Below are 21,823 nucleotides of genomic sequence, written 5' to 3'. Positions count from 1 at the left end.
GTCATAATGACTAACTTAATTTATAAGTCTTGTTCATAAAGGAAAATTTGTTCACAAGGGCCTGAGATCAAAGTCAATATTCAGACCACTAGGGGCCAATGTTCTTAGATAGGATATCCAGTAAGCCTCCCTTTGTAGTAGTAGGATCTCGATGTTACCTCCTCTCCTTGGTAGAGCAACATGCTCAATGCCTGTGTATTTGAGGGAGGAGATGGGATGGTTAGCTTCAACAAAGTGAGCTGCTACTGGATAGTCAATGTTCTTACACCTGATTGAGCTGCGGTGTTCAGCTATGCGTTGTTTTAATTGTCTTCGTTTGTCCTACGTAGGCTTTTCCACATGAACAGGTAGATAGATTACTCCCTTGGCCTTGCATGAGATGATACCCCTAACAGGGATCTTTCAACCTGTATGTGGGTGTCTGAAGAAATATGTTTTTATAGTGCCATTGCACTGTGTGCATGAGCCACATTTGTAGTTCCCATTTGGGATAGATGTCAAGAGTGTCTGAGTGGGCTCAGGGGGCATGTCAGATCTCACCAAACTATCTCCAATATTGCGACCACGCTTATCAAAGAGAACACGGGCAAAGACAGGACCAAAGCAGGGAAGTCAGTAAGCTGAAAGTTCCATTGAGTGATCAGGTAAGAACCCACAGTGTCCTGATTGACGAGGGGAAAAAACGATTTGATCAATTTCAGAATAAGGCTCAAACATAAAATGTGGAAAAAGAGAAGTTGTCTGAATACTTTCCAAATGCACTGTAAGTGCCCCATGTGTGAAATGCTTCAGGACAGCAAGTCTTCTAAAGCAACACCAGGGAAATCACAGAGAACAACCACATTGTTGACTTTTTGGTGGAAAATGCTTCACTTGTAAGAACTACTGGTTGGGGCAAAATCTAACTCTCACTCAGTGGTGGAAAAAGTACCCAATTGTCATACTTGAGTAAAAGTAGATACCTTAATAGAAAATGACTCAAAATATAAAAGTCACCCAGTAAAATACTATTTGAGTAAGTCTAAAAATATTTGGTTTTATATATCCTTAAGTGTCAAAAGGAAAAATTAAAAATTAAAAATTCCTTAAGCAAACCAGACACGGCACGATTTTCTTCTTTTTATTTATGGATAGCCAAGGGCACACTCAATAATCATTTACAAACTAAGCATTTGAGATTAGTGAGTCCGCCAGATCAGAGGCAGTAGGGATGACCAGGGATGTTCTCTTGATAAGGGTGTGAATTGGACACTGTCAAAATGTAACAAGTACTTTTGAGTGTCCGTACGGAGTCAAAAATACATTATTTTCTTAAGAAATGTAGTGGAGTAAAAGTTATCAAAAATATAAATAGTAAAGTAGAGATACCCAAAAAAACTACTTAAGTTGTACTTTAAAGTATTTTTACATAAGTACTTTACCCCATTGCGCTCACTTGTAGGACATTTTCCATAGTAAAACGCTAACCTTTCTGCACATAGCACACAAATGGATATGACCTATAACTTAAATGTTATTGACATTTACATCTCAAATGTTACTTTTTTGCCAAAATAAAAATGTTTGTCCATGTCTAAACAGGCCAATTGCTTTTAGAATAGTTTCTCTAATTACTGCAGTTTATTCATACAAAATAGACAGAACAACACATCCTGGACACATATTGTAGAGCAGTGGTATCCAAAGTCCTGGTCGTGACCCCTAGTTGGGTCGTAAAATGTATTAATAAGAGTACAGATTCTTGTACTGGACAATATACAAACAGTTTTAAGAAAGATAATTGAAAAACACTTTTGAGTTAATGTATTTTTTGGTTTATTTTTATTTTGAAAATGGTATGACTTGAAGGCTATTTGTTGATGTAAAAATAGAAATGTACTGATTTTAACATTGTGTCATTTGATTTGGTGTGGGGTCGTGAGAAAAATCTGTGAAAATAATGGGGTCCCCGAAAAAGTTTGAATACCACTGTTGTAGTGTGTTGTGCTAGACAAACAAAGGACACAAGTGTTCAATGATATGACAGTTCAAAGGAGATATACATTAGGACGACACTTGACACACATTTCTAGATCAGGTTAGTAAGAACACAAGATGCATGTCAATGGTGCTTACTGCGGTGTTTAAGACAGATTTTTTTGTGTTTTTAACAGGACAGAGTATTAAATATCTCCACAACATCAAGGGGAAATCTGAAATGTCTGGCACCAAACTAATTTTAAAGCTACAACAGCTCAATAAAATCTATGAGAGAAAGTTAGTCATATATGGAGTTCTTACTATGGTTTAGGTTAGAATAATAATTTCAAGCATTAGCCTAAGTGAAAATAAAATAATTAAAATAATTGTACATTAGGTATAACTTCAAAAGCACACAAAGAGCTCATTGGGCATTGACCAAAATTGACAATGGTCGCATTAAGCATTTCTGAAATGCAATTTATGTTGGTTGTGCAGAATGTCATATTCACGATTGCTCAAAAAATTCTGTCATATTAATGTATTTGAAATTCTTCCTGTAGTCATTGAGGGCCATTTAAGGTGACGGTTTCAGCTATGCTTGGTATCTGTAAAACCACTAATATTTGACTAAAAGTCCATGCACATATCCCATTTCACAAAATAGAAAAGTAAAACTCTGCACCAAACAAAAATATTTGCAATTGTGTTTAACTTTACCTTTCAATATTATTTTATTAAAGGGAATTWAAAAAAATCTTTACAGGCTGATTTGTTTGTTGTGTTCGCATGAGAGAGAGGAGCGTCATCTCTTCACTGTCGCCCCATATCCGATGGCTGAGTTACTGGAATTGCGCAGGCTCATCAAGCGCATCGTTGGGGTCAATTCGGTTTTGAATTCAAATTCACCAACTGAATAGATCCTCAGAAATAAAAAAGCTATTTTCTATTCAAGCCTTACATATCAATTCACTTCCTGAATTAAACTGAATTGAGCCTAGCCCTGTTCAGGAGGATCATATTAATCCAGGGTTAGACTCTAGTCTCCTCCTCCCTTCCCCAAGCTGATCTCTGATCCATGTAGACTAGACAGGTGTGGAAACCACACTCAGGGGTTTCTCCACCATATTGCTTTCACCTGTCCAGCCCTCTCTGCTCAGTGATCCCTAGAAAGGATTAAGGATGAGGTTATGAGTACTCTTCAATGGCCCAGACATAACATCATCTAGGTATAGGCCAAATAAGAACCGAATCACACCCAAAAAAGGTTACTGTGTGTGATTTTCTTTACATATTAGGCTGTGCAACAATTCTAGCCAGTCACTGCACCACTGGGATTACATGTGAGCAGACCAAAGACTTTGCTTGGCCACTCTAGCATTAAAACCTGCCTGAGAGGGGCCAACAAAACCACCTTTCCTGAGGTTCTAAGGCGGGCCAATTGACAGAAATTAGAGAAAGGGGGATTACAGGGAGGAGATAAAAAAGCTTTTTATTTTTAATCTCAGCATTCAAGAGCATTAACCTGAGGTGCCTCAGTAACTGTGGGGTCCAATATGAAACCAAAGATAATTTAAGGCGTTTGAGTCAACACATTTAGTATGGTTTAAAACAGCCAAGATGTAGTTTCTTGTCATTTCATTTACAAAACTAGATAGATTGGATAGACAGAGCTATGACATGTTGCTCCGCTGGGRAAAAAAAGGTCTTCCTTTCAACTTTGGCACTCTTTAACAATAACATTGCCTTCTAACCAAGCAAAAATTTTAACTTTATGTCAATCTCCATCTAACTCAGTTTGTTATTCTGTCACTCTCTTTGATCCAGCATGTCTTTACCGTACAAGAGCAGGTGCTCCTCTCTCCAAGTAAGGCAACCCTGGAGAGACAGAATGAAAGACAGGACAGAACAGAGGTGCTGCTTAAAACACTCCTCCAGCCAATGGCTTCCTCTTCAAACAAACCTGAATCAAAAGAAAGTGATGGCCTTCTTCATGCTCCCTGTCATGTGGCCCCTCTCTTTGCAAATGAGGCAACAAGGCCACACAGACATTTTTACAGAATTACTTTTTGGCCATCCATAAACTATTTTCTCTTAATCTCAACATATACTTACAGTATCGTTTCACGAATGGCTACTACTTTCAATGACTACCTGTATAAGACGCTATAAAACATTCAGCTTCACTAACATTCTGTCATTTGTTTTCTTCTTCTATATCATTCCCACTTTGAAAACATACATGAATTTTAAAAAACTAGATGCAATAACAGAAGAGACACCATTAATCTAACAACCTTCCCAAATTCGCCATTCAGTTACTGCCCAGATGTTAAAAAAAAAAAACTGAAAAAAAGATTTACAGTAAAATGTTTTTTTGTTGTTGAAATAACTTAAAACAAAACAGACAAATATTAACAAATACAGCATGGGCAGTCTAACTACAGAAGACGGGGCTTACATGTTGATTTCGGAATTATTGCTTGAACATGCTAACACGAAGTGGCACCTTGTCACTCCCCTGCTCTATCCATGGCCCTACACTCACATCCGGAGAAAGGTTCCTTCTTCACTTCCCCCTGGCCACCTTTAAGTCCCACAGAACCAGTCTATCATTTCCCTGGAGGGCAGGTATGCCCGGGACATAGGAGGACCCTGGTCCTTAGCAGGAGAGGGACAGTGGAGAGGGGCATGGGGCAGCTCAGGGTGCATCATGGGAGATATCACAGTGTGTGGAATCCTGAGGGAATGCCCTTGTCACAGTGTGTGACAGAGAGGAGATCTGACTTGACACTCAGCTCCTCTCTGCCATCTCCCTGCAACCCTCTGCGCAGGCTGGAGACAGGGCAGAGGGCGAAAGGCAATGAGCGTGCCAACAGTCAGCAGAAAGGGGTGGGAGGGATACTTCATCTCATTCTGTGGGCCAATATATTCTGTTTGTCATAATCTACATTTTTCAATTTCATCCCACCACTCTGCTCTTCATGCACTATGCTACCTCCCCCTTTATCCCCTGCACACCATGCCCCCATGGAGACGATGGATCCCCCTCTCCCTTCTGCACTCTATCTGCAGTGACGGAAGCCTATGGTGCCGTCTGGGCCAGTGGGTTGGCGGATCAGGTGATTGTTTGGACAAACCGGTTCTGGCTGTGGCTGGGCATTCACTCGCACTGGTCTAATGGGGAAAGACAACAAAATGTAAGTGGATGAGAAACAGCACAATAAGATTGTTTACATAACCCATACCATTGAGTGTAGGTGTCTAACCTGTCTTGGCTGGGTTTGTCCTGAGGTGTTTCTTCAGAACTGGCACTCCCCAAAATCCTCCTGCGGGCCTCAGCATACTCTGCCTCACGCTGGGCCAGTGACTTTGGCTGCTGGGTGGGGCGGTTAGATGAACTAGTTGACCCTAGGGAACCGTTACTTGAGGGGCGCTTCAGAATTCGGATTTGAGGTGGGGGGGCTGCAGGTTGAGATTCATCCTGGATAACCATGGCAGTTCGTATAGGGGAGCTACCTGAGCCGATGGTGGATTTCCTGAGGGAGGGGGCAGAGTATGTATTAAACAAGAAATACGTTGTGCTGTATAGCTATATCTTTACTTGGAGATTTTCAGTTAGATTTTATTTCGCTCACTTTGTTTTCTGGCTTATCTTCAACTTTGCTTCGAGTCTTCTCTCAATTTCCTTGGAAACAGGCAAATAAACATAAAGACCTTTTAATTCTTAATTCAACTATTCAACGAAGGAATACGTTACATCTATAGATAATCAGAATTAATACATTTTCGTGATAAGTCACTGGTGAGAAAATGTGTTAAAAGAAAGCAGACTTGGCATAACATGATTCGACTTAGCCCGCTAGCTAGCCGAACTACTAACGTTAGCTAGTTATCTACATTTAATTCCAGTGCTGAAATTTGAGTTGAGTGTTAAGCATTTTCACAACAGTTGCAAAATGGTATCGTTATTAAGTTAACTACCTAACTGACTTAAATATAACAAATACAGTTTGTCGAAATTATTCGCTGCTAGCTGATTGACAACAGCTAGTTAACTAGCGACACTTTCCACAACCTGGCTAGCCAACTAACGTTAGTTACATAACAATAACTTGCCGCTAGTTAACGACGTTACCAGATTGTTGTTGACTCTCTTTTTACACTCCCGCCTGTTACAAAAATAAACCATATCGTTATCTGTAGTCCTGGCCAGGCCTTTACAACTTAAGATACCCTGGAAAGGCTAAACTTGGGCCTGTATCTAACCTTAGCTAGCGGAGGTTCCGACATGGCGACAGGCTGTTCACTTCAGTTCCCTCATAAGGCATTGAATGTTTGACAGGCCAACCACACACATTGACTATTGAACACAGTTCATGTCCTAAAAACAAAAATTCCATCGCATTTCTTCCTCACCCCGCTGTCTGCAGCTTCCTCCCAGCTTTCGCAAACCTCTTCATCTTCCATATTACAGCGTCCAAGACCCACACACGAGCTCAGTGTTCACGATACAAACACACGCTGTAGCTAGCTGGATGTCTGCGCCGATGCGAAATCGAAAAACAAGCAGTCAAAAAAAAAAAGACAGAATCAACAGCGACCTCTACTGTATCGACATTGCACATGTTCATCGGGAACGCGCATTGATTCCTGACCTAGAAGAGTAGTCTACTTCAATGTTGAATGATTTGAGTATTGGAGGACCTATATGTTGTACAGGTTATTGTAGCTATACGTTTACAGGTCGTATCTCTCCATATGACTTAGTTTGTCACAACTTTGTTATTGTAAGTGACCTTTAGTTTAGGTATGCCAACTTGGTCTAAACTTCRTCCAGGTGCAGAAATAGACRTAGCCCGTGCCCGTTCTCTTCTGTGTTCAGCTACATCAAATAAAATAAAAGTTGATTTTTCACGTGAACCGGATGGAACAGGTGTAAACAGTACAGCGGAATGCTTACTTACAGGCTATTCTTCCTCAACAATGCAGTGTTCCATATTTAAGGTAAATAAATAATATAATCTTCAAACGAGCACGTAATCAATACTAGGTCAGATAAAATAAAACACAATAAATAAAACAAGATTTTACACTATATACAAGGTCAGTACTTAAGTACCATAGGAATGTGCCAGGGATATGGTGGTAGTTGAGATAGCTATGTCAATATTTGTCTCCTCACCACGTGCTCTCACCACTGGTGTCCCCCAGGGCTCTGTTCTAGGCCCTCTCCTATTCTCGCTATACACCAAGTCACTTGGCTCTGTCATAACCTCACATGGTCTCTCCTATCATTGCTATGCAGACGACACACAACTAATCTTCTCCTTTCCCCCTTCTGATGACCAGGTGGCGAATCGCATCTCTGCATGTCTGGCAGACATATCAGTGTGGATGACGGATCACCACCTCAAGCTGAACCTCGGCAAGACGGAGCTGCTCTTCCTCCCGGGGAAGGACTGCCCGTTCCATGATCTCGCCATCACGGTTGACAACTCCATTGTGTCCTCCTCCCAGAGCGCTAAGAACCTTGGCGTGATCCTGGACAACACCCTGTCGTTCTCAACTAACATCAAGGCGGTGGCCCGTTCCTGTAGGTTCATGCTCTACAACATCCGCAGAGTACGACCCTGCCTCACACAGGAAGCGGCGCAGGTCCTAATCCAGGCACTTGTCATCTCCCGTCTGGATTACTGCAACTCGCTGTTGGCTGGGCTCCCTGCCTGTGCCATTAAACCCCTACAACTCATCCAGAACGCCGCAGCCCGTCTGGTGTTCAACCTTCCCAAGTTCTCTCACGTCACCCCGCTCCTCCGCTCTCTCCACTGGCTTCCAGTTGAAGCTCGCATCCGCTACAGGCCCATGGTGCTTGCCTACGGAGCTGTGAGGGGAACGGCACCTCAGTACCTCCAGGCTCTGATCAGGCCCTACACCCAAACAAGGGCACTGCGTTCATCCACCTCTGGCCTGCTCGCCTCCCTACCACTGAGGAAGTACAGTTCCCGCTCAGCCCAGTCAAAACTGTTCGCTGCTCTGGCCCCCCAATGGTGGAACAAACTCCCTCACGACGCCAGGACAGCGGAGTCAATCACCACCTTCCGGAGACACCTGAAACCCCACCTCTTTAAGGAATACCTAGGATAGGATAAAGTAATCCTTCTCACCCCCSCCCCCCCTTAAAAGATTTAGATGCACTATTGTAAAGTGGCTGTTCCACTGGATGTCATAAGGTGAATGCACCAATTTGTAAGTCGCTCTGGATAAGAGCGTCTGCTAAATGACTTAAATGTAAATGAAATGTAAATGTAAATATAGGCAGGGGTAAAAGTGACTGGGCAGCAGGATAAAAGTGACTAGGCAGCAGGATAGTAATAAATAGTAGCAGCAGTGTATATGGTGAATTTGTGTGTGCATGTGTGATAGTGTGTGCATGCACACACAAATTCACCATATACACTGCTGTGTAGGGGGGGGGGGGGATGTCAATATGTGTGTATGTGTAGGAGTGTCAATGTAAGTGTGTGTGAGTATGTGGATAGAGACCTGTGAGTGTGCATAGAGTTAGTGTAGATAGTCCGTTGGTGAGGTGGGCAGCCATGGAAATAGCTGTTCAGCAGTCTTACTGCTTGGAGATAGAAACTGTCTCGGAGCCTGTTGGTCTGAGACCTGATGTTCTGGTACCGCTTGCCAGACGGTAGTGGATAGAACAGTCCATGTCTGGGGTGGCATGGTCTTTGGCAATTTTCCGGGCCTTCCTCATACACCACTCTCAATGGTGCATTGTGTAGAAGTTCTTGAGGATCTGGGCTATGACAAATCTTTTCGGCCTCCTGGGGGAGAAAAGGCGCTGTTGAGCCCTTTTCACAACTGTGCTGGTGTGTTGTTAAGTCCTTAGTGATGTGGACACAGAGGAACTTGAAGATCTCGACCCTCTCCACTGCAGCCCTGTCATGGGATACCGGCTGCTCCCCCATTTCCTGTAGTCCACAATCAGATTGTTGTATAATAGCTTGGTGTAGATGAATACATTGGTATCAATACAATAAAGGCATTTGATTTCATATGTTTTGTTTGGTTGTCATGGTATTTTGGTACAATAGACCTATACCTATTTTTTAACAATCCACTTCACCACCGCTTTTGTTTCTACTTCCTCCGTTCACGATTTACGTGCGCGCTCCCGCGTTGCGGAGGATGCTGCCACTGAGGAAGATGGCGAATGCTTGGAGTATGGCGATTTACTGCAGAAGCTGATAAAGGGAATGAGAAGAGAGACGTCAAAAGATAGAAAACCAGTAAAAGAATTCGTGCAGAATTACGGTGAATATAGCTGTTGGGGTTATGGTTGGAAAGGAAATATTGCCCCTGAAAACCTGACCAAAATAGGGCAGAAAACACTCTAGTTTCTGACTGCAAATATTAGCTAGCTATATAGCTAGCTAGTAACGTAACCCACTAGCTAGCCAACTATCTCGAGATTCAGGAAATGTGTAACTATCATAGTTTTCCACGGATTGGTAGCAAAATGTCCATGATTTGCCACATAGTTTTAACAGATGTGATGCCCTACTATAGACTGGAATTCTAATTAGCAAGGGCGGGCCAGGATGGCTGCGCACATCGGGGAACGCTAACATAATGCTAGCTAACTGTATTGTGCCACCTACCTAACCACTTGGTGAAATAGTTACATGAATTTAGCATAGCACTACTTGGCAATGAAATGTGTTTAATTTTCTACGACCAGCTAAAATCCTAGCTAGAAATTAGCTATMAATTATCCAAGAACGTTTGTTAGCTACCGTTAGCTATCTAGACCAGTTACCGTTACGTTCGCTGCTCAAAACATGATATAGTTAGTTAGATAGTTAACTTACTATGTTTTGCTTTGTATAGTGGCTAGCTAAATTAGCCATGTGTATTTCCACCTTGTTGTCAATGATGAATACTACCCTGAAAACACGTGACGTGTTGAAATTGAAGTTACAATTCTTGTTTGAGTCTTTGGTTTCACCTTTTTAGTGACTTCTTCCATCTTTGTCTACAGAAAGAAAGAATGTCCCGCTCCTCAGACAGTGAGGATGGATACTTTGTTGCCATGGATACAGAGGAAGATGGTGCAGGAGCAGGGCCTGTTGGATTGGCACAGGAGGAAGAAGAGAAGATGGGGACCAACAGAAGAGAGAGGGACCTAGAGGGCTTAGTTGAGGGCGAGAGGACAATGGTGGAGCTGCCGGAGGAAGTCCTAGAATACATCCTGTCCTTCCTTTCACCTTACCAGGAGCACAAGACCGCTGCACTGGTGTGTAAACAGTGGTACCGCCTCATCAAAGGTATGTCTTTCTTCTGACGACACCACAACCATCACCACACTAAACCAAAGTAGGCAATAGCATGCCATGATGCTACATTTTGAGACACCCATAGTGGTTATTTCCTTACAACAGGGCAAGTAACCTTTATCCCATTTTCAGTAACCTTTGACTCATTTTCAGTTGGGACAGTGAGTCAAATCAAAACAATAAGTTACAAGGTACTGACGTGTTACCTATTATGTTGCTTTTATTGTGGTTATGAGTTCACAGAAAACCATAGTAGTCACTCAACTCGTCTTCAACCCCCCCCAGGTGTTGCATATCAGTGTTACCACGGTTTTCTGCGGGCCATCCAGGATGGCTACATCCAATGGGAGAGTCGTACATACCCATATCCTGGAACACCCATCACTCAACGCTTCTCACACAGTCAGTATACAATATATATTTATATACCACCGCTTTGTGGAATTTAGTTGAATGGCCATGGTATAAGCTGGATAATCAACTCTAGGCTGTGCTTTTTCAAAAAGTAATACCCTTCACATTTGAAATGTAAAGTATTAGGGACATGATGTTGAAGGTGTAACTAATTCTTACTCAAACCATGTATGTGTGTGTTGCAGGTGCATGCTACTATGACTCCAACCAGTCCATGTATGTGTTTGGGGGCTGCACTCAGAGTAGCTGCAATGCTGCCTTCAATGACCTGTGGAGACTTGACCTCAACAGCAAGGAGTGGATCCGCCCTTTAGCCTCAGGTACACACTCAACGTCCTCTTCAGCTCACTGTGTCTGTTGCTGTATCTGTTGGTATTTATGCTTTATGCCTCTCCCTGAACCAGTCTGTAATACCTACATGTTTCAAGCAGACCACCATAGTCCCTGTGCCCAAGAACGCCAAGGTAACCTGTCTAAGTGACTACTGCCCTGTACAACTCACATCTGTAGCCATGAAATGCTTTGAAAGGGTGGTCATGGCTCAAATCAACACCGTCAACACAGTCACACTCCAATTCACATACCGCCCCAACAGATCCACAGATGACGCCATCTCTATTACACTCCACACTGCCCTCTCCCACCTGGACAAGAGGAACACCTATGTGAAAATGCTGTTAATTGATTACAGCTCAGTGGTCAACACCATAGTGCCCTCCAAGCTCATCACTAAGCACAGGACCCTGGTTACTGAACACCTCCCTCTGCAACTGGATCCTATACTTCCTGACGAACCGCCCCCCAGGTGATGAGGGATGGCAACAACACATCTGCCATGCTGACTCTCAACACGGGCCCATCAGGGGTGCGTGCTTAGTCCCCTCCTGTACTCCCTGTCGACCCACGACTACAGGGCCTCGAGTGACTCCAGCACCATTAAGTTTGTTAACAACATGATGTTCGTATCCCTAACCCAAAGATGAGACCACCTATAGAGAGGAGGGCAGTGACTTGGCAATGTGGTGCCAAGACAACAACCTCTTCCCTCAATGTAAGCAAGACCAAGGAGCTGATCATRGACTACAGGAAACGAAGGGCCGAGCACGCCCCCGTCCACATCGACGGGGGCTGTAGTGGAGCGGGTCAAGAGCATCAAGATCCTCGGTGTCCACATCATTAAGGAATTAACATGGTCCACACACACCAACACAGTTGTGAAGAAGGCACGACATCAACTCTCCCCTCTCAGGAGGCTGAAAAGATTTGGCATGGGCCCTCCGATTCTCAAAAAGTTCTTCAGCTGCGCCAYTGAGAGCATCCTGACTGGCTGCATCAAAGCAACTGCTTGGCATCTGACCGCAATGCTCTACAGAGGGTAGTGCGTACAGCGCAGGACATCACTGGGGCCAAGCTCCCTGCTGTCCAGGACCTCTATACCAGGCGGTGTTAGAGGAAGGCCCTAAAAATGGTCAGACTCCAGCAACCCAAGTCATAGGCTGTTCTCTCTTCTACTCCACTGAAAGCGGTACCTATGCACCAAGTCTGGAACCAACAGGACCCTGAAGAGCTTCTACCCCCAAGCCATAAGACTACTAAATAGTTAACAGAATAGCTACCCAGATTTTCTGCATTGACCCTTTGCGCAACTCTTTTGACTCATCACATACGCTGCTGCTACTGTTTTATCTCCCATTTACATTTAAGTCATTTAGCAGACGCTCTTATTCCAGAGCGACTTACAAATTGTGGCATTCACCTTATATCCAGTGAACAACCACTTTACAATAGTGCATCTAACTCTTTTAAGGGGGGGGGGTTAGAAGGATTACTTTATCCTACCTAGTATTCCTTAAAGAGGTGGGTTTCAGGTGTCTCCGGAAGGTGGTGATTGACTCGCTGACCTGGCGTCGTGAGGGAGTTTGTTCCACCATTGGGGTGCCAGAGCAGCGAACAGTTTTGACTGGGCTGAGCGGGAACTGTACTTCCTCAGAGGTAGGGAGGCGAGCAGGCCAGAGGTGGATGAACGCAGTGCCTTGTTTGGGTGTAGGGCCTGATCAGAGCCTGAAGGACGGAGGTGCCGTTCCCCTCACAGCTCCGTAGGCAAGCACCATGGTCTTGTAGCGGATGCGAGCTTCAACTGGAAGCCAGTGGAGAGACGGAGGAGCGGGGGTGACGTGAGAGAACTTGGAAAGTTGAACACCAGACGGGCTGCGGCGTCTGGATGGTTGTAGGGTTTAATGGCACAGGCAGGGAGCCCAGCCAACAGCGAGTTGCAGTAATCCAGACGGGAGATGACAAGTGCCTGGATTAGGACCTGCGCCGCTTCCTGCGTGAGCAGGGTCGTACTCTGCGAATGTTGTAGAGCATGACCTACAGGAACGGGTCACCGCCTTGATGTTAGTGAGAACGACAGGTGTTGTCCAGGATCACGCCAAGGTTCTTAGCACTCTGGGAGAGGACACAATGGAGTTGTCAACCGTGATGGCGAGATCATGGAACGGGCAGTCCTTCCCGGGAGGAAGAGCAGCTCCGTCTTGCCGAGGTTCAGCTTGAGGTGGTGATCCGTCATCCACACTGATATGTCTGCCAGACATGCAGAGATGCGATTCACCACCTGGTTATCAGAGGGGGGAAGGAGAAAGATTAATTGTGTGTCGTCTGCATAGCAATTCTCCTTCTCCAAATCATGTCTGAACAGTTGAATTTACCACAGGTGGACTCTAATCAAGTTCTGTTCTCATAGCAAAGGGTCGGAATATAATAAGTGTTTGTTATTTTAAATAAATTAGATTTTTTTTTTTTTACTTTCGCTTTGTGTTTATATTGATGAGGAAAATGTTACTTAATCCATTTTAGAATAAGGCTGTAACTTAACAAAATGTGGGAAAGTCAAGGGGTCTGAATATTTTCCAAATACACTATATATACATATCTACCTCAATTACCTCGTTCCCCTGCACATGGACTCGGTACGGACAACCTGTGTATAAGCCATGTTATCGTGACTCATTGTGTATTTATTCCTCGTGTTTATTTTGTCAGTATTTTCTTCTCTAATTGTTGTGGTAAGGATATCACTGTTAGTCTACACCTGTTTTTTACGACGCATGTGTTAAATAAAATTTGGTTTGATTTGACCTCAGGTAAGCACTCCTAAGCCCTGGGTGGATGCTGCCTGCCCTATCTATTTATACAAGGGTTTCAAGGGAATGTTTCTTGACGTCAGTGTGCTTTACACATGATCGGACAAACTAATCTAAAATATATATATTTTAAAAAAAAAATTGTAATAAATGTTTTTCTAATTTTTAACTCGACTTCTAACCCATGTATGTATGACATGTATGTATGAAATGTATGAAGGCTCTTTCTTTTCTCCTTTTGCCCACACAGGCTCCTATCCGTCTCCTAAAGCGGGGCTACCTGGTGATGTACAAAGACCTGCTGGTGCTGTTGGTGGATGGACTCGCCCCAGCCCCTACCCACTGCATCAGCCAGAGAGATTCTTTGACGAGATCCACACATACTCCCCTTCCAAAAACTGGTGAGAGGAGAGGCGAACCTAGACCCAGTAGATGAATTAGCCCCTTTTTTAAATGTTATTTATTTAACCGTTATTTAACCAGGAAGGGCTCATTGAGATTTTAAATCTCTTTTTCAAGAGTGTCCTGGCCAAGATAGCAGCACAAGTCATTACAAAAATTACAGACAAACAACATGAAAAACTACAAGTAATCTAGTAAAAAACATAACATTCACAAGAGTTTAACAAAAATCAAAAACAGCAAATTACAAAATTAAATTAAAAAAACATTGACAGGTCAGGGAATCAGTCTCAAGATCATTCATCAGTGATTTTAAAATACCAATCGGGACAAGTTCTTCCAGTTTAAAAGTATTTTGTAAGGCGTTCCAAGACGATGCGCAGAGTACATAAAAGCCCTTTTACCAAATTCAGTTCGGACATTTGGAACAGTTAGCAGGATAAAGTCCAGCGAACGAAGAGAGTTTACCACCACATTTCTGAACAATAAAAATGCCCAAATAAAAAGGTAGTAAACCCCAAATGGCTTTATAAATAAAAGTATACCAGTGACTGAGCCTACGAGTGACTAGAGAAGGCCAGCCAACCCTGGTATACAAAGTGCAGTGGTGCGTAAGGGTTTTGCAGTTTAAAATAAATCTCAAAGTGCCATGATAAAGGGTGTCAATTGATCTCAAACACTGAGCGGAAGCATTCATATATAAAATATCCCCATAGTCTAGTAAAGGCATAAATGTAGCTGATACTAGCCTCGTTCTGGCTTCAAAAGAAAAACGGGCCTTATTCCTAAAATAAAATCCCAATTTCAGCTTCAATTTTTTTGTAAGTTGTTGAATATGCAATTTAAAAGAGAGGCCGTCATCAATTAAAATTCCAAGATATTTATATGAGGTTACAACCTCAATCTCCTTGCCCTGACAGGTAGTAATAGGTGAAAGGTTCAAAGGTCTATTTCTTGTTTTAGAAAACACCATTAGTTTAGTTTTGTCAGTATTGAGGATAAGCTTCAATTGACACAAGGTATGTTGAACAGTATAAAAAGCAGTTTGCAAGTTCTGGAAAGCTTTTGTAAGAGACGAGGCACAACAGTAAATAACAGTATCATCAGCATAAAAATGAAGTTGCGTCATTTTGGACATTTTTGTCTAAATCATTTATATAAATAGTGAATAAGAGAGGACCAAGTACAGAGCCTTGGGGCACACCATTAAAGACAGACAATTTAACAGACATAAGCTCATCAAATTGAGTGCACTGAGTTCTATGAAACAGATAGTTAGCAAACCATGCAACTGCATGCTCTGAAAGACCTACACTCGACAATCTCTGCCTTAGTATAGCATGATCAACTGTATCAAAAGCCTTAGAGAGATCAATAAAAAGTGAGACAGTGCTGTTTTTTTGTCAAGGGCTTCAGTGATATCATTTAAAACCTTCATGGCTGCTGTAATTGTGCTATGCTTCTTCCTGAAGCCCGATTGGTACATTGATAAAATAGAGTTAGTAAATAAAAACTCTTTTAGCTGTTCACTCACAAGGGTTTCAAGTATTTTCACCAGGGGTGACAGCTTTGAGATTGCTTTGAGATTGAAGCCAWTGAGTGGCTTTATCACATGTTGTCTACAATTCACTCTCTCAATACAGGCAGATAGTCAGTGTGTTATTACGCATGAGAAGTCTGTCTGTGTAGAAGCTCTTAAGGCCCATTATCCCCATATCTATATCTGTAGCCTTACCTAGCCATCAGTGCTTGGTGTTTTACCACTTTCCCCCTCCTATCTAACTAACCCCTTACTCTTCTATGCACTCTCAGGTGGAACTGCATCGTGACGACCCACGGACCCCCGCCCATGGCCGGTCACTCCTCCTCTGTCATAGGGAGCACCATGGTGGTGTTTGGAGGGTCACTAGGGGCACGCCAAATGTATGTCACTACTTTGAGGAGCTTTTACCTTGAGTTTTCTGCATATTTTACCATACTGTGCCAAACCAGATGCTACAATTGCACAACCTGACACATCAGTTCAAACACTTGGGATGAAAACCGTTGTTGTGTTAGGAAACAATGAAGAAAGGTAGTAGTGTGAATGTCTTGAAAGTAAAAGGAAATCATTTCATTTCAAAAACTCTGGTTTAGTTGTTTTGCAGTGTTGAAAGTTGTGTGTGTTTTGTCTCACCGTGTCCCCCTGCTCTCCACTGGTCCCTGATCAGGAGTAACGAGGTGTGGGTTCTGGATCTGGAGCAGTGGTCCTGGTCCAAGCCCACCATCTCTGGCCCGTCCCCCCACCCACGAGGAGGCCAGTCTCAGGTCAGGATGACACTTTCACCGCCCACCTTCTCCCTTCCGTACCTCCATCATGCAGTATTTCGGCTTCTTTTGAAAATGTCTGTCTCTGTATTTTTTTACAGAGACTACCAGTCACATTTGTTGTGGCTTGTGTCAGTGGTTCTCTGTTTTAAATGTGTATTCCTTTCTCTCACAGATTGTGGTTGGCAACGAGACTCTGCTTATTCTGGGAGGCTGTGGAGGCCCTAATGCGGTGAGTGCCTGTGTTCTCGAATGGGAGTCTGCACTGTTTTCCGTGGACAGACAACTCTGTCTGCTGGTGTTATGCTAGTTGAACTGTGTCTGCGGATGTTTTGCTGGTTGTTACTCTGCGCGTCCCTGTCCCCCCCCCCTCTCATGCCCTGCTAGCTGCTGAAGGATGCCTGGCTCCTCCACATGGGTGCCCCACCCTGGACGTGGCAGCAGTTGAGGGTGGAGAACGATGACCATGGAGCCCCAGAGCTGTGGTGCCACCCCGCCTGCAGGGTATGTGTGGCTCTCAATACGTTCCCTACCCCTTTTTATACACCCATTTATGGAGTGCTATATGCTTGGCGCTGTCAAGATTGGTGAGGGTAAACCTTATCCCAGATCCTTGCCTGCGCCTGTTGAATGACGACTCATCATAACGCAAATGCTTCATTTTTTTCAGTTATGGTGCAATCAGGGCTGGCTCTTGAATTTTACTGGATGAATGTTTTCCAGAATATATATTCATTTGGAATCCACAACAGTAAAATGTAATAAGGCGAGGCCATCCACAGTGCAGGCATGGGCAGGGATATCCTCAGCCATATGGGACCAACTGGTGGGGTGACCTTACTTCTCTCTTTCCTTCACCCTTTGGTGTTTCTTTTTGACTGCCTCTGCTATTTGAGAAGTTGGCTACGGGCTGTTGGTGAGAGATGGGTGGGAGGCTTGACCAAATCTCAACTTTACCTGTATTTTTATTTGGGAGTTGAGTTTTTATGGGCTGGAGCTGCATGTGTAACATCGTATGGTGTTGTCTGTTTTGTTTGTTGATGTTCTTTAAAAATGTTGGTCAGAAATGTACTGGGCCGGATAGAATTTATACTGTCCCAGACATGGGGTAGTTTATAAATACATTATGGTCATGCAGGGCCTAGGTTGACATGCTTTATTTCTATATTTTCAGCTATTAAAATGCTACATTATGGTATATATTAAAAAGCTGTGTAATATAATTTAGCAATGTAGGACATTATTTTCTTTTTTGAACTCCCAAAATGTTTTGCATGTTTGCAATCAAGTTTTCAAGATATAACATTTTCAAAATACAGTTCTTCAACTTGATTGCTGACATGCAAAACATTTTGGGATTATATCAACAGTGGACAAATGAAACAAATACCAAAAGATAGGTTTTGAGTGTTATTTTCCTTTAAATCTGCAATTTGTAACTTTATGGGCTACCAACCAAATTCACATAGAAATGTGTGGTTATAGGTCTGTCATTGAAAGCAAGTCTAAGACGTGGTAGATCTGTATATCTATGCTCACTGTTCTAAAGTTTAATTTTGCGTCTTTTACTTTCGGTTTTGTACACCAGCTTCKAACAGCTGAAAAAACTATCTTTTTGGTTATGGTAAATATATTTTACAGCGGTTTAGATGATTTTCTACACCAGTGGTCAGCAACTTTTTTTTTTTTTATCCGAGTCCAAATGTAAGCTGAGATCAACCTTAAAAATGTTTTGGGACATGACTTAAAAAACATAAGCTTATGCAACAGTCACCTATTAAAAACACTACTGTAGTAATGAGATTTGTGCTTAGGTTAAGCCCAAAACATTATCACCCCATATTGCCCTTCCAATACATTGTTGTTCTTCTCAGACCATTTAAAAAATATATATATATATTTCAACATTTGAGCTTGGCTATATGATCACACCGGTAATAGATCAGTTGTTGWATTACTAGGCTGAGGAAGCCTGCATCTGATGGTCAGTCTCAGCGGAGGGAGAGGACAGCAGACTGGGTACGCCTCTCAATGTCCCCCAGCTCTCCCTTTCCTCCACTGACACTGACCAAAAAGGGACACCGTCTTCTGGCTGATGGTGAAACTCGCACTGCATTATTTCTGCCTCATGCACAAATTCATTTTGTTACTCCTATGACCAAAGAAAGTGAAATATTCCTTGATATTTAAAAAAGATCCAAGCAGCTAATAATAACAATGCAAGCCTATCAATACACTTTCCTACTAATTCATTGCAGCTGCAGTGCTGGTTGTAGCGCGGGTGGAAGTAGGGAGAACGTGCATTTTATGGCTTATAAAAGTGTTGAATAGAAAGTKTTGACAGTGCTGAGTACAAACGTAAACATGAACTCACTCATAAAAACAGCAGCTCTTTGCTGTATTCGTTGACACTCTCTAGTCGTGGTTTTAAAAGTTCTGAAATCTCACAGTATCAACTTTCTTTTACGCCTGCTACGTTACTACAGCACTGTAATCTGAGCCATCCGATTGGCCAGTGGTAGGCCTATAGTGCACTTAATTTGCTTCCCCCGGGCCGTCTGGAAGGCAGAGGTTGTACTTTTTAGACATATAAAATGGTTCAAAATGGGAACACGTCGACTACCCGGCGCGCAGGGCAGTTAAATCAGGTGCACCTACCGCCAACAGCGCGGGCCAAATAAAAAAAATGAGGAACCCAAGGCTTTATTKTTKTTTTTTTTACAGAAATATTTGGCGATCGACTAGGAATGCCTGGGAGATCACTGGGTTAGTTAGATAGGAGGGGGACCACTGCTTTCCACTGTACTTTATTGTTTTGTCATATAARCTGAAATTAAGCAAACTATTCTCATTTTAACAACCAGGAAATGGCAGTGCGACTTCTGCATAGTGCATTTTTTTCCTAAAGTATTAAGAAGATTTTTGCATCTGAAAATGGGAGGTTACCCATTAGACAACTGCTTTTCAATAGAGACATTGCTCTAGGCCAGCCAAGAGAAATGATACTTGTCTTTTTGTAGCATTCTTCTTGCAGACTGTCAACAGTAGCCACTAGCCAGCCTGTTGCTGGTTTGTTCACTATTGAAGGTTTACTTTTGTAAATCACTTTCCCTAAAAGAAATAAGCTCAGCGAGCGGATTGACGAGTGCTTCTTTTCACTCTGGACTGCTCACCTCTGTGTGCAGTGTGACTGCATCAACTCTTGTACTGCTCAATAAGTTGTGGCTCTCGAGGAGTGTGGTTGAATGAACGGCCTATCATATTGCTCATACAAATAGATTTAATTTTTCACATGTGGTCTTCAATGGAAGACTGCGACGTAGCAGGTAAATGTCGAACTGGAACACCAAAATGCGCAGAGAAATTACTGACCCGGTCCAGCCAATGACTGACGAGATCCACTGGCCTGACACATACTGGCCCCGGGCCATCGTAAATGTCGGATCCTGCCTTGGTCTCACAGCAGTGAACACTGTTGGGATGTTGTTGTGTATGGGATTTCTTCTTTCAACTCAACCTACTTTCATTGTTTTCCATCTCTCTCCAGGTTGGGCAGTGTGTGGTGGTGTTCTCCCAGGCTCCGTCTGGCCGTGCGCCCCTCAGCCCCAGCCTGAACTCTCGGCCCTCACCCATCAGTGCCTCGCCCGCTCCCTTGGGCACAGAGCCCCCTTCCCTGCGCTCCTATTCCCCTGTGAGGAGCGGAGCCGCCGGGGTTGTACTGGGGGCCGTTGAGGAAGCCCCCTGTGTGAACGGCCGCTGGGGCACGCTGAGACCCCGTCCCTCGGCCAGAGGGGGTGCCAGAGAGGGTAGCCCCAGCTCCTCCTCTCAGCAGCCATTCCCCTCCCAGGGGGCTGACAGCCCGCCTCTTCCATCCCTCCATCCACTACTCAACGGCTCGTCCCCCTCTCCCAGGACCAGCCCTGCCCAGGCTGCCTCCCCGCCCTCTCACCCCCCTGTCTCGTCGGACTACGGCTGGGAGTCTACCCTTTCTGCCACCCACCCCCTTTCTGCTGAGGTACTCAGCACTAATGGAGTGCACACACCTCCCCCTGCCCCTGGCTCCCCACTCACTCCACCGGGGGCGGTGTCCCCTGCTGCCCTGAGACGGGGCCTGGAGGCTGTCAAAAACCTGTCCTCTTCATCCATGCCATCGTCCTCAAATCCATTGTCTCAAGGGGCTGCTACAGGAGTAAGTGGAAGCGGGGGAGGAGGGGCTTCAGCGGGAACCTCCCCCTCATCCTCCAGCCCACCACAGGTTGCCGCTGATGGACACACCATCCCGCCAATCGCGCGGCGGCTTGGCCACCACCCGCCCCAGAGCCTGAATGTGGGCAAGCCCCTGTACCAGTCGCTCAACTGCAAGCCCATGCAGATGTATGTTCTGGATGTGTCCCGAGCCAAAGGGGACGGTCTTGTCTCCTGGAGGGTTTACGGTAACGGAACCCCCGCCGCCGTCACAGGCCCCCCCGAGACGAGCCTCCACACAGTGGTCCAAGGGAGGGGTGAGCTCATCATTTTCGGGGGCTTGATGGACAAGAAGCAGAACGTGAAGTACTACCCTAAAACCAACGCCTTGTACTTTGTACGCGCTAAGAGGTAATGTAACGACGGACAGGGTCGTGAACGATGCCAGAAAGTGTTGTTAAGTAACGGACGATCAATTTTCCATCCTGACCCATACAAGGGAAGTGAAACAAGGTCTTATTCCTCTACCGCAGAGGATCATGGGAAAATAACATGTCACACTAATTCTTGCCGTTTCTTTCTTCTCTCACACTAACTTCTCTCCCTCTACTTCTCTCTCTACCCCCTCTTCCTATCGCATAACTTCAAAGAATATAACATTTCAGACAGTACATTTAAGGACGTTGAGGGTGATGTTACTATGACAGTGAGGATTGGATGAATGGGTATGCTGACCTCCCAACACCTGCAGTGTGTGAGATGGTTGGTCAAATGGCCCGAGAGGACAGCAGTTTTTCCATTGATCCCAAAAGATGTAGACAGTTTCTGTTCCTCTTCGGTCTCCCCGCTGTGCACCGAGAGGGAGAGAAAAGAAAATGGTTGACCGAGCCCTGTGCTGAAGAGGGAGGAACAGTGGATGGCTGACTACTTTGCTTTTTTTAATCACTCTTTCAGCCTGCATTGTTTACATTGAAGAGTGTAAGTGCGTGTGAAAGTGTGTATGTTGATGTTGGATGCGAGTGCGTGTGAGTGTAAATGCTATTGTATGTTGATTGGTGTTTTTTTTGG

At 44.0% G+C, this 21,823-nt stretch overlaps 2 protein-coding genes across 2 annotated transcripts; one reads left to right on the top strand and one right to left on the bottom strand.

Moving 5' to 3' along the window:
* Positions 1 to 4,844: 4,844 nt before the first annotated feature.
* Positions 4,845 to 6,512, bottom strand: LOC111963278 (SUZ RNA-binding domain-containing). The gene is made up of 4 exons (XM_023986615.2): positions 6,379 to 6,512; positions 5,598 to 5,647; positions 5,229 to 5,498; positions 4,845 to 5,136 (listed from the first exon to the last, which is right to left on the bottom strand). Exons 1-4 carry the CDS (start codon positions 6,427 to 6,429, stop codon positions 5,025 to 5,027), a joined length of 483 nt encoding a protein of 160 aa, XP_023842383.1. The 5' UTR covers positions 6,430 to 6,512; the 3' UTR covers positions 4,845 to 5,024.
* A 2,620-nt stretch (positions 6,513 to 9,132) lies between these two features.
* LOC111963306 (F-box only protein 42-like) lies at positions 9,133 to 21,598 on the top strand. Its single transcript, XM_070443329.1, is given in 12 exon segments — positions 9,133 to 9,282; positions 10,010 to 10,295; positions 10,590 to 10,706; positions 10,904 to 11,038; positions 14,112 to 14,139; positions 14,141 to 14,169; positions 14,172 to 14,262; positions 16,076 to 16,186; positions 16,474 to 16,570; positions 16,746 to 16,802; positions 16,958 to 17,074; positions 20,118 to 21,598. Coding segments are annotated over 11 exon segments (2,112 nt in total). The 5' UTR covers positions 9,133 to 9,282; positions 10,010 to 10,018; the 3' UTR covers positions 21,171 to 21,598.
* The last annotated feature ends 225 nt before the right edge of the window (positions 21,599 to 21,823 follow it).

This window comes from Salvelinus sp. IW2-2015, linkage group LG1 (assembly GCF_002910315.2).
Source record: "Salvelinus sp. IW2-2015 linkage group LG1, ASM291031v2, whole genome shotgun sequence".
Taxonomy (NCBI): domain Eukaryota; kingdom Metazoa; phylum Chordata; class Actinopteri; order Salmoniformes; family Salmonidae; genus Salvelinus; species Salvelinus sp. IW2-2015.
This window is presented reverse-complemented; position numbering and strand designations above follow the sequence as displayed.

Bases quoted from the DNA above. Each gene is read 5' to 3' on its own strand.
- LOC111963278 (XM_023986615.2), bottom strand. From the start codon at position 6,429: ATGGAAGATGAAGAGGTTTGCGAAAGCTGGGAGGAAGCTGCAGACAGC. The intron at 5,648-6,378 runs GTGAGGAAGAAA...CCTGTTTCCAAG, and splicing joins AGGAAGCTGCAGACAGCGGG to GAAATTGAGAGAAGACTCGA. The intron at 5,137-5,228 runs GTTAGACACCTA...TTTCCCCATTAG, and splicing joins GACAAACCCAGCCAAGACAG to ACCAGTGCGAGTGAATGCCC.